This window comes from Theobroma cacao, chromosome 5 (genome assembly GCF_053813885.1).
Source record: "Theobroma cacao isolate CCN51 chromosome 5, ASM5381388v1, whole genome shotgun sequence".
NCBI lineage: Eukaryota > Viridiplantae > Streptophyta > Magnoliopsida > Malvales > Malvaceae > Theobroma > Theobroma cacao.
The window spans coordinates 26,562,689-26,577,160 of NC_142643.1; the positions used below are offsets into that span (position 1 = coordinate 26,562,689).

At 33.2% G+C, this 14,472-nt stretch overlaps 1 protein-coding gene and 1 long non-coding RNA gene across 2 annotated transcripts; one reads left to right on the top strand and one right to left on the bottom strand.

Annotated features, from left to right (window-relative positions):
• Nucleotides 1–8,440: 8,440 nt before the first annotated feature.
• LOC148762515 (uncharacterized) lies at nucleotides 8,441–10,112 on the top strand. The gene is made up of 3 exons (XR_016026280.1): nucleotides 8,441–8,497; nucleotides 9,152–9,237; nucleotides 10,076–10,112. It is a non-coding gene; the product is annotated as an uncharacterized LOC148762515 (long non-coding RNA).
• Nucleotides 10,113–10,813: 701 nt separating this feature from the next.
• Nucleotides 10,814–12,820, bottom strand: PPD6 (thylakoid lumenal protein (Mog1/PsbP/DUF1795-like photosystem II reaction center PsbP family protein)). Its single transcript, XM_007028198.3, has 3 exons — nucleotides 12,426–12,820; nucleotides 12,002–12,318; nucleotides 10,814–11,153 (listed from the first exon to the last, which is right to left on the bottom strand). Exons 1-3 carry the CDS (start codon nucleotides 12,742–12,744, stop codon nucleotides 10,983–10,985), a joined length of 807 nt encoding a protein of 268 aa, XP_007028260.3. The 5' UTR covers nucleotides 12,745–12,820; the 3' UTR covers nucleotides 10,814–10,982.
• Nucleotides 12,821–14,472: the final 1,652 nt, after the last annotated feature.

The window sequence follows — 14,472 nt, forward strand, 5'->3', positions numbered from 1 at the left end:
GGGGGACCTGAAGCCCCTATTTATATATGGTGGCGTAGGCAGTTCCCACTAGTAGATATGATGTTTGAGAGAGTAAGCCTAAGGGCTATACTAAACCTACCCCAAGATGATGCTTACTGGTGGATTTTTATTATACAATGCATGGCATTAACACTTGAAATTTACTATTGAATGGCAAGTAAAATTTACATATTCATTGGTGATCGGTTATTTCGTATTTTTATGTTTGAGACTTTGCATTTTGCACTTGCCATTGGATTTATTGTTGACTGGATATCGAAGTTGAAAGATTTTCTAGTACCATAAATACAACCGTTTTATATTTGTTTATTGGTGATTTATTTCTTTTAAGACTTGCAAGGTATAAAATTAAAATCTCTTAGTTTAATGGAGTGTGTTTTTTACACTTACTTTTGGATTTATAAACATTCCACCTTTATGTTTGTTTCCCTTTCTCGCCTGCTCACGCGGTCGATGATGATCACTGAGTCTATGAGACTCACACCCCTCTTATTTCCTTTTTTTGCAAATAGGGATCAGTCTAACGTATAATCATCGATACATACGGTCCACCGCAAAGTAGATAAAGGTATCTCTTAGCCCGCTTCGAGTCGCTCCGCTGTTTAGGGTCGAGTTATATAAAATTTCTAAATGCTACAAGTATTGTTAATTCACGAATATGTATTGTTGAAAACTTTATGGTTGACATTTAATTGTTATTATGTGAAATGGAATATTAGTAGTAGAATCATTGTTATTATTAATCGTATACGTACATGAGAGCATATTTAATGAATGTCTCAGAAATTTTGGAAGGCTTGTTCGGGACTTGATGGGATCTCTCAGAGGTCTCGGACGTCGGTAGCGATCGAGGAAGGGTCGTTACATTTAGCTTGCAACTTAAAGCCTTGACCACCATGTTGAAAAGAAAAGGAGATAACGAGCAGCCTTGCCTTAAGCTTCTCATCAATTTAAATTGCCTTGTAGGCAAACCATTGACTAAGACCGAAATTGAAGCTATGGAAATGCATTCTTTGATCCACCCTTTCCATTTCTCACCGAATCCCATTTTAGTCATGATGAGATCGAGAAATTTCCAGTTGACGCTATCGAAAGCCTTTTTAGAGTCCACTTTGAGAATAAGCACCTTAACTTTGTTTTCCTCAACTAGTCAATGACTTCATTTGCGATGAGCAAGCAATCCAAAATTTGCCTACCTTGAATGAAGGAAAACTGATTTTTCTCGAAAATCTCACCAATAACATTTTTCAATTTATTGGCTAACAATTTTGCAATAATTCTATACAAGTTACCAACAAAACTAATTAGTCTGTACTCTCCTAGTGCCGAAGGGTTTGGAACCTTTGGAATTAAAGTGGTAAAAGATGCGTTAGCCCCCCTATTTAACCGATCTTTTCTAAAGAACTCCGCAATAAACCTCATCACGTCTTTTTTCACTACTTTCCATTTTTTTTAAAAAAATTCAGATTATAACAGTTTATCCCTAGTGTTTTATTCCCATAGCAACCTTGAATTGTTTCTTAGATTTCCTTTTTCTTAAAAGGTCTTTCCAACATGCGTGTGGACTCTTTAGTTTGTTGAGCTGCCAATCCATGTCCACCAACTTAACAACCACTTTCTCCTTGTACAGATTCTCAAAGTGTTTAACCACTTCCTCCTTGATGCTTATGGGATCAATAAAATTTCCTCCCTCACTTGTAATTTTCTCAATGTGATTGATTCTTTTTCTTGTACAGGCCATTGTGTGGAAGTACCTCATATTTTTATCTCCTTCTTTAACCTATTTAATTCTCGACTTTTGTAACCATTCTCTTTCTTTTTTCTAATAAAGAGCCCAAACGTCAACCTTTTTTCACTAATTGTTCCTGGCAACTTTGATTCAGTCCCTTTCGTGACACTGAGTTTGCAAAACTTGGATTTCTTCCTCAAGACACTAAATTTGTTGTTGTGTATTGCCAACAACTTGAGATTTCCATTCTTTGATTTTTGTTTTCAGACCTTTAAGTTTGTCCCAAATCCCTTTATTTGTTCGTTATTCCTGACCATCACATTCCTCATGCTTGTTGACCACCTCTTTGAGGCTTTTCTCATCCATCTAATAATTGAAGATCATAAAAGGCTTTGGACCCCAATCAACTTTTTTAGACCTCAAAATCATCGGGTTATGATATGAAAAAGGACTCGAAAGACATTGTTGGATAATATTCAAAAAGTAATCCATCTAGTCCATCTTTAATAAAAATCTATCAAGATGACTAAACACCCATCTGCCACAATTTCCACACCATATAAATTTGGCTCTAGTAAGCGGCAGATCCACCAATGCCAATTCATCAATAAATTCCTTAAAAGCTATTACAAATCTACCAATCTCCCCTTTACTTGTTTTTTCATGCTCATATCGTATATTGTTAAAATCTCCACTTAGGCACCACAACGCATCCTTACTACCCATGATCCCTAACAACTCTTCCCACACATCACAACCCAAACCAAAGGGCCATGACCGGTGCATGAGCCCAGCAAGCAAGCCCACTAGACCCGACTAATCCTCAGAGTTCATATTTAAACATACATAAGCCAAGATATTCGATCATCAAATATTCATAATAAATTCGAGTCAAATACAACATCTTTGGCTTTATTTCCATACAAATATTTATATAGCCATATGTTGGCCATCCAAACGGGTTCATACATATTAACCCTTGATACACAACATGACATGGCACTCAATGCCTAGACACATTATCCACAACAGAAGGTGTTGACAGACTCAACGGAGTGACCAAAATGGAAGACCTACTGGATGCCAAAATCGGTCTGTCTACAGATCATTTTTGGCATGCTCCTTTGTGGCCTATTTATCTGCATATGGTGTATAAATGGATGAGTACTGTAATACTCAGTGAGTGATGCAGATAAACAAAATCATATATGTTTATATAAAATAGATATACAAATTATATGCACTTTCTGTGCAACTAAATGTTATAGCAAACATATCCAAATATAAGGCATATCATTATCCCTAAATCTCCAATATGAAGGCATATCATCATCCTCAATGTCTCCAAAAATCATCTCACATATCGTTAGGCTCACCTTTGAAGCCGATCAAAGTTATTCAAATCATTCTCCATGGCATACATTAGTCGCTAGAGTATCACATCAAAATCATATCACCTTTATCTAAGCCTCTCACGGCTATCTCACGCCATACACGAATCAAATCAATGAGTGGTTCTTCCTTGGACATAATCAAATTACGCTCGGTGGCTAGTCAGCGAAAAATCAAGGCACGCACAGGGCCAAAGTCGTTGACAAAAAAACAAATCACGCTTAACACCGAAGTAGTTAGTGAAACGTTAAAGTCATCAACCAAAGAAATCTCCCAATGGTCGGCATCACCCAGAGTATTCTCACGCAAGTTGCATCACAATCATCAATCATAGTAATCTCCCAATCGATGGCATTGTATACTGCAGATGAGAATCACAAGCTAGATATCAAATACCACCCCTGCTTACCGTCGTCCTTGAGGCACGAACATAGTCACAAGGCATCGAACTCCACTCATCCACAAATCAAATCAATGTCCAAAATTTATCCCTCAGACAGAGGTACGAATCCACAATTAAGACCATTATGCCTTTATCATTCACATTTTTTGTATCAAACCTCAATTCACATATATCACGCTTTAATCGTCTTAACCTCGATTAAATTCTAGGTTCCTCTAAGTATCCAAGGCCTCATGCAATCAAATTGCCTTGACATACCAATCACTTAGGGTAATCCACTTATAGGGGTTCAACATTGCCTACAAGCCTCTTAGTTCAAGCTTACACAACATAGGCTACCTATGTGGCTCACATCACAGTACAATCACACAAAATTCACATATATACATATACACATATATTGTTCTCTAGCCTAGGTTCATTCATCTAGGCCTATGTACAAAATCTAGTACTAATGCAACTCACTTATAGTGCGTTATGCATCACATGCATTTAGCTTAAATCCCACTCATAGTGACAATAAGAGGCATTCCTAACCAAGCTCCGATCCTTAGCCTCCAATCATTGTCTAGCTTGCCAATGAGTCGATTAACTCAATTTCCCCCTTCAAACACATCAGAACATCAAAAGGTTAATTATTCCTAGCCTTTGAAAAATGCCAATTTTTCATACAATTAACTAAATCTTAGCACTCCAACTATTCAAGCTTAAATTCTTCATTAATGAGCTAAACCTGTACCTTGGAAGTTAGATTGCACGAGTCTTAGCTCTCAAATTACTCAATCTAAGCCAAAAAGGGAAGCATACCAAATTTGGAGAAAAGTTAGATTCGAAGTTATTAATAAATTAAATTGAAAAATAATCAGTAAAAACATTAAATCTTACCTCCATAATGGTTTCTTAAGCTCCAAATAGCTTCAAATTACTTAAAAAATCCATTTGGGGCTTTAGGGTTTCGGGTTTCTAGAGAGAAAAAGAGAAAGAAAAAGTTGAGAGAAAGGGTTGGGTGATTTGGCCCAAAATCCCTTTTTATTTTTGTTTTTCCTCTCTCATATATCGATACATTTGCCCTAATTTCAAATGAATGTATAGATATATTGGGGCAATGTATCAATACATTTCGGGCAAAAAGGCCCTGAGTGTTTTCTACTTCAAATGTATTGATACATTTAGACAATGTATCGATACATGTTCATCTTTAGCCAAATCTATCAATACATTCTCAAAGGTATCAATAGACTATGCTTCCTGGGGCCTTTGTTGTTCATCTTACCAAGAATGTATCGATACATTAAGGTATGTATTTATACTTTCACCCCTGTAGGTAGTTCTAAGCTTTCAAAACTTCTAAAAATTTAGGTTTAACACCCCAAAATCATTCCTTGTTAATATCACACCTCAAATTGTTCATTTAACTTAATCACATACACATATAAATCCACAAACACAACATCAAACTTAGATTAAAACCTTAAATTATGGGATTCATCACATATTTCTTCAAATTTGCCTAAGTGTCAATATATACACTCTTAAACACTAGGCATACATATCCTATTATCAATGTCCTCAAGACTCCACATATTTCATAAATCATTCTTAGTTTACATCAACAATTAAGGGGTGTTACACACACAGTGTTTTTGTTGTTTCCTCATTAAAAGCGTAGACATTACGAACCCACATACTCTACCCATTTTTCTAACCTTTCTTACTAAGAAAATAAAATATATATTCTCAATACATTCAGACAACTCAAAAAATTCCTCTCTCCATATGCATATGAAAACCCCAATCTTCTTGTTGAACACACTGCTTTTCTACTAATTATACCTTTTCCCCACAATATCTGAACCATTCTAGTCTTAATTGTCTGTAGTTTTGTTGATGAATAAATAACATATCTGGTTTGTACCTAATTAGCATCATTCTCACTAGTTATGATTGCATGGTCTTTCCCAACATTAATCTCATTAGTTAATGATGACAATTATAAACATAAAGATAAAGAAAGCATTTTACTAAAATGACATGCTTAAAAGAACATAATGTATCTCTATACACTCCCTTCCCTCAAAAATTTTCTCACTAGCCATTGTTATGGATCACCATTATAAGCTAGACATTTAGGCAACTTATGGGTTGGGACAATCATTGCTCTTGGTGCTTGGAGATTTTAGCTTTTAGGGTTTCGAACTATATTGAAGTAGAATCAAAAAGTTCAAAGGTATTACTATATTCTTTCTTGTAGTTTGAGTTTTCTATGTTGAACAAACCAAAGTATTATGGTGATGATGGAAAAAAATTTAAATTTTCATAGCTATTGCAATCTTGTTACAAACTTGTCCTAACATCATTTGGGCCAGTTTAGACCTTTCAGGGTCATTTGGATTTTTTGGGCTCATCTAAACCTTTTAGAACTTCTGAGCTAGTCTAGGCTCTTTTGGACTTTCTAGATTAGGGCTTGGTCTCTACTTTCTAGCCTAAAGTGAACTTGAGTCTAAACCAAGACACTTGCCTAACTATCATCGAACGACAAGGGCTCTAGTGCATTGAGTGGAGAAGAGAGCACAAGAGAGAGGAAGAAGAAAATTGCTTAAGGTGGGGTGAAATGAATAATAGTGGGATGCAAGTATAGCTAGAGCTAAGTGAACAAATGGTTAAGATGGTGAGATAAACGGTGTATATTGAAGGAAAAATTCATTAATTATCTCCAAATAATGATATTATGAAATAAATATAAAAAAACAACTATAGAGAAAGATAAAAGAAAGTACTTAGAAGGAGAGAAAGTATTTAGAGGAAGCAAGAAAATCTTATTCAAGTGTATTTACAAATGAAGTGAAGAGGCCTATTTATAGGTTAATAACCCCTTATCTAGATTGAATTTACAAGATGAAGATAATACTAAGAGACTAGATAGATGGATTAAATCTTAATATTCATTTAATCTAATTTACATCCAAATCTAGATATACATATATATATATATATATTATACGATAGCAAAATTTATATTGTGGTTGATTTTTAGGGAATGAAAATATTAAAAAAATAACAAGTCATTTACCTAATTTGTTACAACTAGAAATTAAATCCTTTTAAAGCTTTTTTTTTCTTAAAAATTGCAACCTATCTGCTAGTGGATAGGCATTGTATGGGACACAACCTGTCACTAGATCAGGAGCTTTCATGCTCTCCTCTTCCTCTTTTGTAAATCCTTTTAAAGCTTGGAGATGATGAAAAATAATTTCAAAACTTGAGAGATCAAAGGATTGTACTGATAACGTATTATGAAATAAATCTTAAGAGAGCAACTATAGAGAAATATAAAAGAAAGTATTTAGATGGAGTAAGAAGATCTTATTCAAGTGTAATTACAAATAAAGTGAAGGGGCCTATTTATAAGTTAATAATCCTTTATCTAGATTGAATTTACAAGATGAAGATAATACTAAGATATTAGATAGATGGATTAAATTCCAATCTTCATCCAATCTAATTTACATCCAAATTTAGATATGCATAATATAAATGGATATTCATAAAAACATTCATTACAAAAAATCAATTATTTTTATCATTTTGGAGATAATTATTGAGATAAATCAAAAATAAAATGTAAAACATGAGTCAAAATGAAATAAGTAAAAAATCTAACCAGATTCACTTATCTCTTTTAAAGCTTATCTCAACTATAGTTCTCATTTTATTTTTATTTGTAAATCCAAATTATCCCTTTATTTATTCCAAAATCAATATGCAAAATTTGGTCTTACACTTTTATTTTTTATACAACTCATTTATTATGAATTATAACGTTTGAAATATTTTGAATATTCTCTACTCGTCAAAAATAGCTTACATTTTATTATGCAATTCCATATTATTGTATTTGAATTTGGTGTTTCCATCACAATTTTTATTCTGAATGTTATATATATATATATATATATATAGAAATATTTTGCTTTGCGGTTGACACAATAAAGAGATAATTCTCCACACCTTCTACTTTAAAATTTTAAGCCTAAGATCTTGAAACTCTGTAAAACCTGACCCTATAAACACATGTCATGACATACATGCACTGAGTAGTATGTTATTATGCTAGGAAAAGTACCTAAGAATAGACGAAACTCGGTATTGTACCTAATGGTACACTTGAGTTGATTTAACCTCGAACTAGTTCAAATAGGAATTGTAGGATGAAATTTAATATTTTATAGTCAATAAATGACTAAAAAATGATTGTTCAGAGTTCAAGGGTTAATTTGGGGTAAAATTGGAAATTTTGATATTCAATGGCAAAATCGTCATTTTGCCACCTAAGATAATAATTTGATCATGGAGTGAAATTTTTGACCAAGATTAACTATTTGGAGTATAATTTAATGATAGGAAGTGAAAAAGTTTAATTCTGGTGATTTCTGGAGTGTAGGGGTAAAATCGTAATTTTACCAACCACGGACAAAATTTGAGATTTTGAGAGAATTTAGATCAAATTTGACAAATTGGAGAATGGTATGAGTATAAGGGATGAAAAATATGTCTATGGGCAATTTTTCAGTTTTTTGGCAAAAATGTAATTTTTCACTTTTACGGGGGTAAAAGTGTAAATTTCAAAAATTACTCCACCGAGACTTTGGATAAGTCTGAGAATTTTATCTAAGCTATGGATATGTGAGACAAGTGTATGGTGAAAATTTGGAAACAAATGGATGAAATTTTAAAAATGGGCCAATGGGAAAGTGACACGTGGCATTTTTTTAATGAAATAATATTATTTTAATGAAAAGTCAGCCCATTTAAACCCCATTTTAAGTGCTGGCCGGCCATAAGGAAGAACAAGAGAGGAAATAGAGAGGAAAGGAAGAAAAAAAGAAAAACCAAAGAGAAACAAGAAAATTCAAAGGGAAATTCACGGTTTTCGACCATTTACGCGTCTAACGGTAAGATTTTTCGATTTTAGCTTGATTTATACCTTTCCTATGCCTTTATTTCCATTTAGCATGCTTGAGGAGAGAGATCAAAAAGTGATATCAAGGTCTAGACGAAATTCTAGGGGAGAGAAATTGAAATTTTTAGGTTTTGATTTTTAGTTAAATTGATAGTTTTAGTTAGTTAAATGTGTTTAGAAATTAAATTGGGCAAGAAATCATTAAATTTTCACAATACCCACTCTTTGGCTGGATGCTCAATGCTGTACAATGATGATGAATTGATTTTATTCTAAGGGAAATGAAGAGAAAATGATGAAAAACGATTAAACGTGATAGAAAAACAAAGTAGAAAATTAACCGAGTTAATGTCCCATTTTTGGCCGAATTTTCCAAGGAAGGGAGTGAGCTGATTTTGTTGTTTTTAGAAGGTTATTGGCTGATATTTAATGGTTAGAAATGTTGGAGAGAGAATGGGATGATTTAGAGCTAAAATGGAGCGCGTTAGCAATTTATCGAGCAAAGTGCCAAAAATAGGTTAATACCGCGTTTAAGCCGTTTTAGGCTATTGCATTTCATACCGTGCATTAGTATAAGATTGAAGTTAATTATATAGTGATTTAGCATCAATGTGATGAATTGTGTAAATTTTTGTAATGTGTCTAGGAGGAGAGCCTTCCGGAAAAGGCAAAGAAGTCGTACCCGACGAGTAGTGATCGGGGCGCTTAGAAAGCTTTTGATTTGTACAAACGGTGAGTAAACTTATTATTATTGTAAATTATCTAGAGTTTATTTTTAAATGCCCTTTATGTATTTTATGAAATGAGAACGAGATTAAAACGGAATTTTTGATGTTTTAGGAATAAATGTGACAAATAAAAATATATTGTATTGATTATGAAATTGAGTAATTGGAGGTTACAAATTGACTTGAAAAATATATATTCTCCTAGGAATGGCTTATGAGAAATGAGTATATGTGGCTATATTTTGTGAATGCATTAGAAAATTTATGTAAGTTGTTTTTACTATGCAGGCTGGATAAATAAATAAAAGCCACGTTATACTGTCGAAATTTTATTAAAATTTGTGGGTTAGTCACTGCAGTGACGGGTTTTCGTGGACTGCCTATTAGAGGGGCACGGTAAACCCAGTTATATAGTTACTCCAGTTGTAGAGGCGATGAGAGTAACTCCCGGGGTAGTATTGAGCTCACTTCACGTCGAACCCCCACGTGAATGTGTAACTCGGTCAACGCCAAGGAACGGCTGGTTTTAAAAATAAAAATGTGTTTCACGTATGAATATTTTAACACCCTTGGCGGACTCGGTTATATGCCTCGGTCAAGGTATCCCCGAGGATCAATTTTGGCTTGAGCCTTGTTTTAATAAAAGACATAAGCCTTAACAATTGTTTTGGTAAATTACAAATATTTTATAGTTTAAGAAATAAATTGGAAACATTATGAAATGGGTTGAAATTTGTTGTTTAAACTTGCCTTCATTTTACTCACCTTTAGATATTTATAATAATGTCTGTTTACTCATTGAAATTTTATAATCTCACCACCCTCCTTTCCACCCATTTCAGGTTCAGTATAGACTGTAGATAGCTGATCTCATCAAGGACTACCATTGGATCTGCATTTTCCAAACCGTAGGTTCACAGTCCTCTTTACTTTTGTTTATTCGGAGGCCCTCTTGTTATTGTAAATTAAATTAAATATTTTGGCTTACTGTATTTCAGTATGTATAAATTTATTTAGCTTTTACGTTATAAAAATTATTCACGTATAACTCTATAAATATTGTTTTATAAGAAAATAGAATATTTTTCTTAATATTTCTTTTATTTTCTTATTATATTTAAATAACCGTAATTTCGTTTTAAATGAAAATTTTAGACTTTTAAACTCATTTTGAATATGAATTATGTGTTTTGTACTTGTATATTACGTTTTAGCCAGTTTCGAAATTTTTGAGAAAAAAATGACCAAAATACCCCTGTGTGGCGAAAATTTTATTTTGATTGTTCTTGATCTAAAATAGTATATATTCTCTAAAAAATCGATATTTAACAATGATTGCTCACAGGAAAGGAAAGAAACTGATATATAAGCCTTGCGGGGTTCCGATTGGCATTCCAGATAATGAGTGTCAATCGGGACGTCGCGGCGATTGTCATGGGTCTGAGGGAGGTTTCGGGTCGTGACAAACTCAAAGTTAAAGTTGTAACCCTTGGAATGTTCTCTTCAAATGAAAAGAAGCCTCCCCTTGGAAACTTGTATCAACCACAAAGCCGTATAGATGTGTCATACACTGCACAGGGTGAAAAAAGCTTCGGTTTATTGAGGTTTAGAGCAGTGTGTATCATCCTCTACCACTTTGCAATTTGATAAATGTGAATCAAATATAAACAGAATGATTTGAGAGAGGAAGAAGAAGAAGAGAATGATAATTTAACATGTGTTTTTGCTTTCTACATATCTAACAGAGAGCTAGACTTCAAATGAATCAAGCATGGCTTTCAGAGTTTTCTGGGATGTCGGCCACTGTTTATCAGTTGCACTAGCCACAAACAATACAACAGTGCTTCCTTTTGCCGTTGCCTTTGCAAGGTTGTGGGAACCCGTCAGAGCAAATGGTGTCTCAAGAACATACTTGTAGTACTGCAAAAACCCCCCAAGCTTAAAATGAGAAGACGGGTTTTAACAAGAAGAAACAAAAGCAGAAGTGGGCATTACCCTGAACCTTCTATCTACATGCATAAAGCATTAGTTTGAATGAAGGAACCATGGTTACAATATCCCTGAACCTAATTTGTGCCTCTTTGCTTTAGTAATATCTCTATATAATTTGGCTACCTTTTTGTTTAATCTATCTCTCTTTACCGTTGTCTATACTATTTCAACTCCTCTGTAGCTCATTGAAATCCTCTCTCAAAATTCTTATTTTAGATTTTTTGAACTTTTGATTTTTTTTTTTTTTTAATTGAAGAAGGGGATTGGAGCCCTACTCTCTACTCTCTAGACAATAATGATACATCAACCAATGAGTCAAATGTCCAAACAAGACTTCCCAAGAAGTCATATGCTTTCAATAAATCAACCCAGTAGTTTGATTCGAATTTTCAACTTGAACGCCTCATGTTCTTTCTTCATTTTAATTGAATGATTCATGTTCAAACATTGACATTGCATCCACTAGGAAGAAAAGGGAAGGAAAGGAGTGAAAATAAACAGCGGAGAAAAGTATATGACCAACAGATTACGTTTTAAACTGTAAGAATCAAAACAGTATAGTTTCAAACCTAAGAGAGCGTAGTGTAATTTAGTCTCATTTTATTTATCTTTTCCCTAACTAAAGATGAGCAGGTAAAGACTAATTTATTCCACTCCATGTTTCTTTCTCTTTCCGTTTCCCTTGTACCAGCCATTGAAGTATAAGAAGTAGTGAAATTAGTAATATATACTAGCAATGAGAAGAAGGGCTAGAGAAAAGGATTGTTTGCACCTACCGTCTGGTCGCCACGTTTTTCAACAGATGTTTCCAGGAGTTCATCAGGATCATAGGAATTTCCAGTGACAAAAGGACCAAGAGAGGCGATCACCTTCTCGGGGCTCCCAATTTCTTCAATTGATGCATTTGGCTTGTTGGTTAGACGTATCAAAGGAGATGCCACCACTTGCACTTTTCCCTGCTTCTCGTCTTCAAATTTCACTTCAACCCAAGGCTCTGCACACTTAGGCTGGCAGTAATTGCCTGATAATATGTTGGCCACGCGACTTTGTTTCCAACTTGGCGGAATGAGGAACTGGTAGGGCTGCACATTTCCTGCGACAAATTAACTAAATTTCAAGTATTATTAGCACATACAAACTAAACCAGCAGTTAGAATTACAATTAACAAACCTGGAGCGGTGAAGCTTGATATCAATTACCTGCACGTAGAGCTGGGGTGTCTTTGGGGGAGGCCTTGAAGACAACAAAAGAAGGGTCGGTGGGAGATGGAGGAAGATAAGACCCCACCTCCACCTCTCTTGCTTCTGAAACGGGAGCTGCTCCCAACACCAGCAGCGGCAACATTGCGAGTCCTTTCAACACTTCTCTCCTCAGACTTACTTTCTCATCGAATTTCAGGTTTTCTTGCATTAACGTAGAACTTCCATTTCTTGGCACTGTTGAGATTCTAAGTTTGAGGGAAGAGTTCAGAGAATTTGGGAAGAGGGGAGATAGAAGAGTTAGTGTAGCAGAGGCCATGCTGTTGTGTTTTTGAGGGAGGAAACAGAAAATTGGAGGGTGTGATGGATATATTGTGCTCCCCGATCTTATCTGGTTTGGTCCTTGTCGATAAGGAAAATCGTGCCCCATGCACTAGTACTAGCGATTAATAGCCCTAATGCCACCAATTTATTTACTAGTAACTTCTTCAATGCTAGCCATAGAGCAGTATTTTTTATTTTTTATTTTTTATGAAAAGGCATTTCTTCGTGACATCGGCACCGCAAGAGTAGTACTTTTTAAACTAATGAAAAACTTAATACTAATATCCTTACAATTTTGTTAAGATTTTTCTGTTTCAATCATTTTTGGGATTGGATCACTTTGAGTTTGGACATTTTCAAAGATAAACGAGTATCAAATCACATTCGAGTATTTAACTCATTAGTTTATACATAATTTTCTAAATTCAAATCCCCTTTTCTTCAATTAAGAAAAATAATATCAAATCATTTTATATATAATGTAAGATGTCTTTATTTTAACATGATTTTTGGATTCGATTTGTTTAGGGTGTAGATTGTATTGGGTCCAACTTTGTAGAGTTTGGGTCAATTCGGATTGGAGTTTGGAAGAAGAGTTTGGGTCGTTACTTTAACAATGATAATTAAAATATAATCAGTTGAAATAAACATTAAAATTGAGATAAACATCGATTTTTTTTTTTTATATATTTTGGGAGAAGAGTGATTTGAACTCACTTTTTGAAGAAGGGAATACATTAACTTAATGATTTAACAATCTTAGTTGAGTTTGTATCATTTTGTATTTAAGCCACTTTTTATATCATTTTGTTTAACAATGTTCAACTAACACAATGACATTAATGATTTATATGATCCAGTATTTATAAAGATGTTAAAATGTTATTTCAAAAAGCTTTTCAGCTTTTTCCCCTGTTTGGAATAAGAAAAACACTTTTATCAATGCAAAGGTAAAATATCTTGCACTCCATCTAGCTTCTCTTCTCTTTGAAATCAATCTCACTTGAAAAATATTAGGAACTTCTTGTGAGATCAATTGCACAAAGCAATAAAGTATAATTATCTTTTCTCCTTTTTTTCATTTCTTTGTTTATTATTCTTTTTTCAAAGACAACATCATTAGTTATTTTTATTCAATTATTTGGATCATATATCATTGTAATTATTTTTACCAAGATATTATGATCTTTAATATAATGTAAAATAATTATGATCAATTAAAGAAAAATTTTATGTAAAATAAAAAATAAGTTTTTCACACATGAAAATCTCTCATTTCTTTTAATTTCCGGTTCATGATTTCTTCTCTTACCAAACTAACCAATATTACAGAACTATATGATAAAAATAAATTAATAAAAAATTAAATATCCTATAATATTTTAATATTAAAAAAATTCTAAAATACCTTGCATAATCGATAAATATTAATATTTTTGTAATAAAAAATATTTTCTTCACAATATCTAAATAACAGAAAGCCTTTTCAAAAAGTTATCCAAACAACAAAAAAATATTAAATTTTTAATATAATATTTTACATAAAAAAATTAAATTTTTTTCGATTATTAAACAAAAATGTTTCACTTTTCCAGTCACAAAAAAATTAAAACAGAAACTTTGACTTTTAACATATTTTATATTGAAATTTTAAAATTTTTTTTATAATATAGATGTTGTTTAATAATGCGAAATTTTTTTAAAAAAAATTATGAAAAATAAA

Bases quoted from the DNA above. Each gene is read 5' to 3' on its own strand.
- PPD6 (XM_007028198.3), bottom strand. From the start codon at position 12,744: ATGGCCTCTGCTACACTAACTCTTCTATCTCCCCTCTTCCCAAATTCT. The intron at 12,319-12,425 runs GTAATTGATATC...AATTTGTCGCAG, and splicing joins CACCCCAGCTCTACGTGCAG to GAAATGTGCAGCCCTACCAG. The intron at 11,154-12,001 runs GTAGGTGCAAAC...GGGTTTTTGCAG, and splicing joins AAAAACGTGGCGACCAGACG to TACTACAAGTATGTTCTTGA.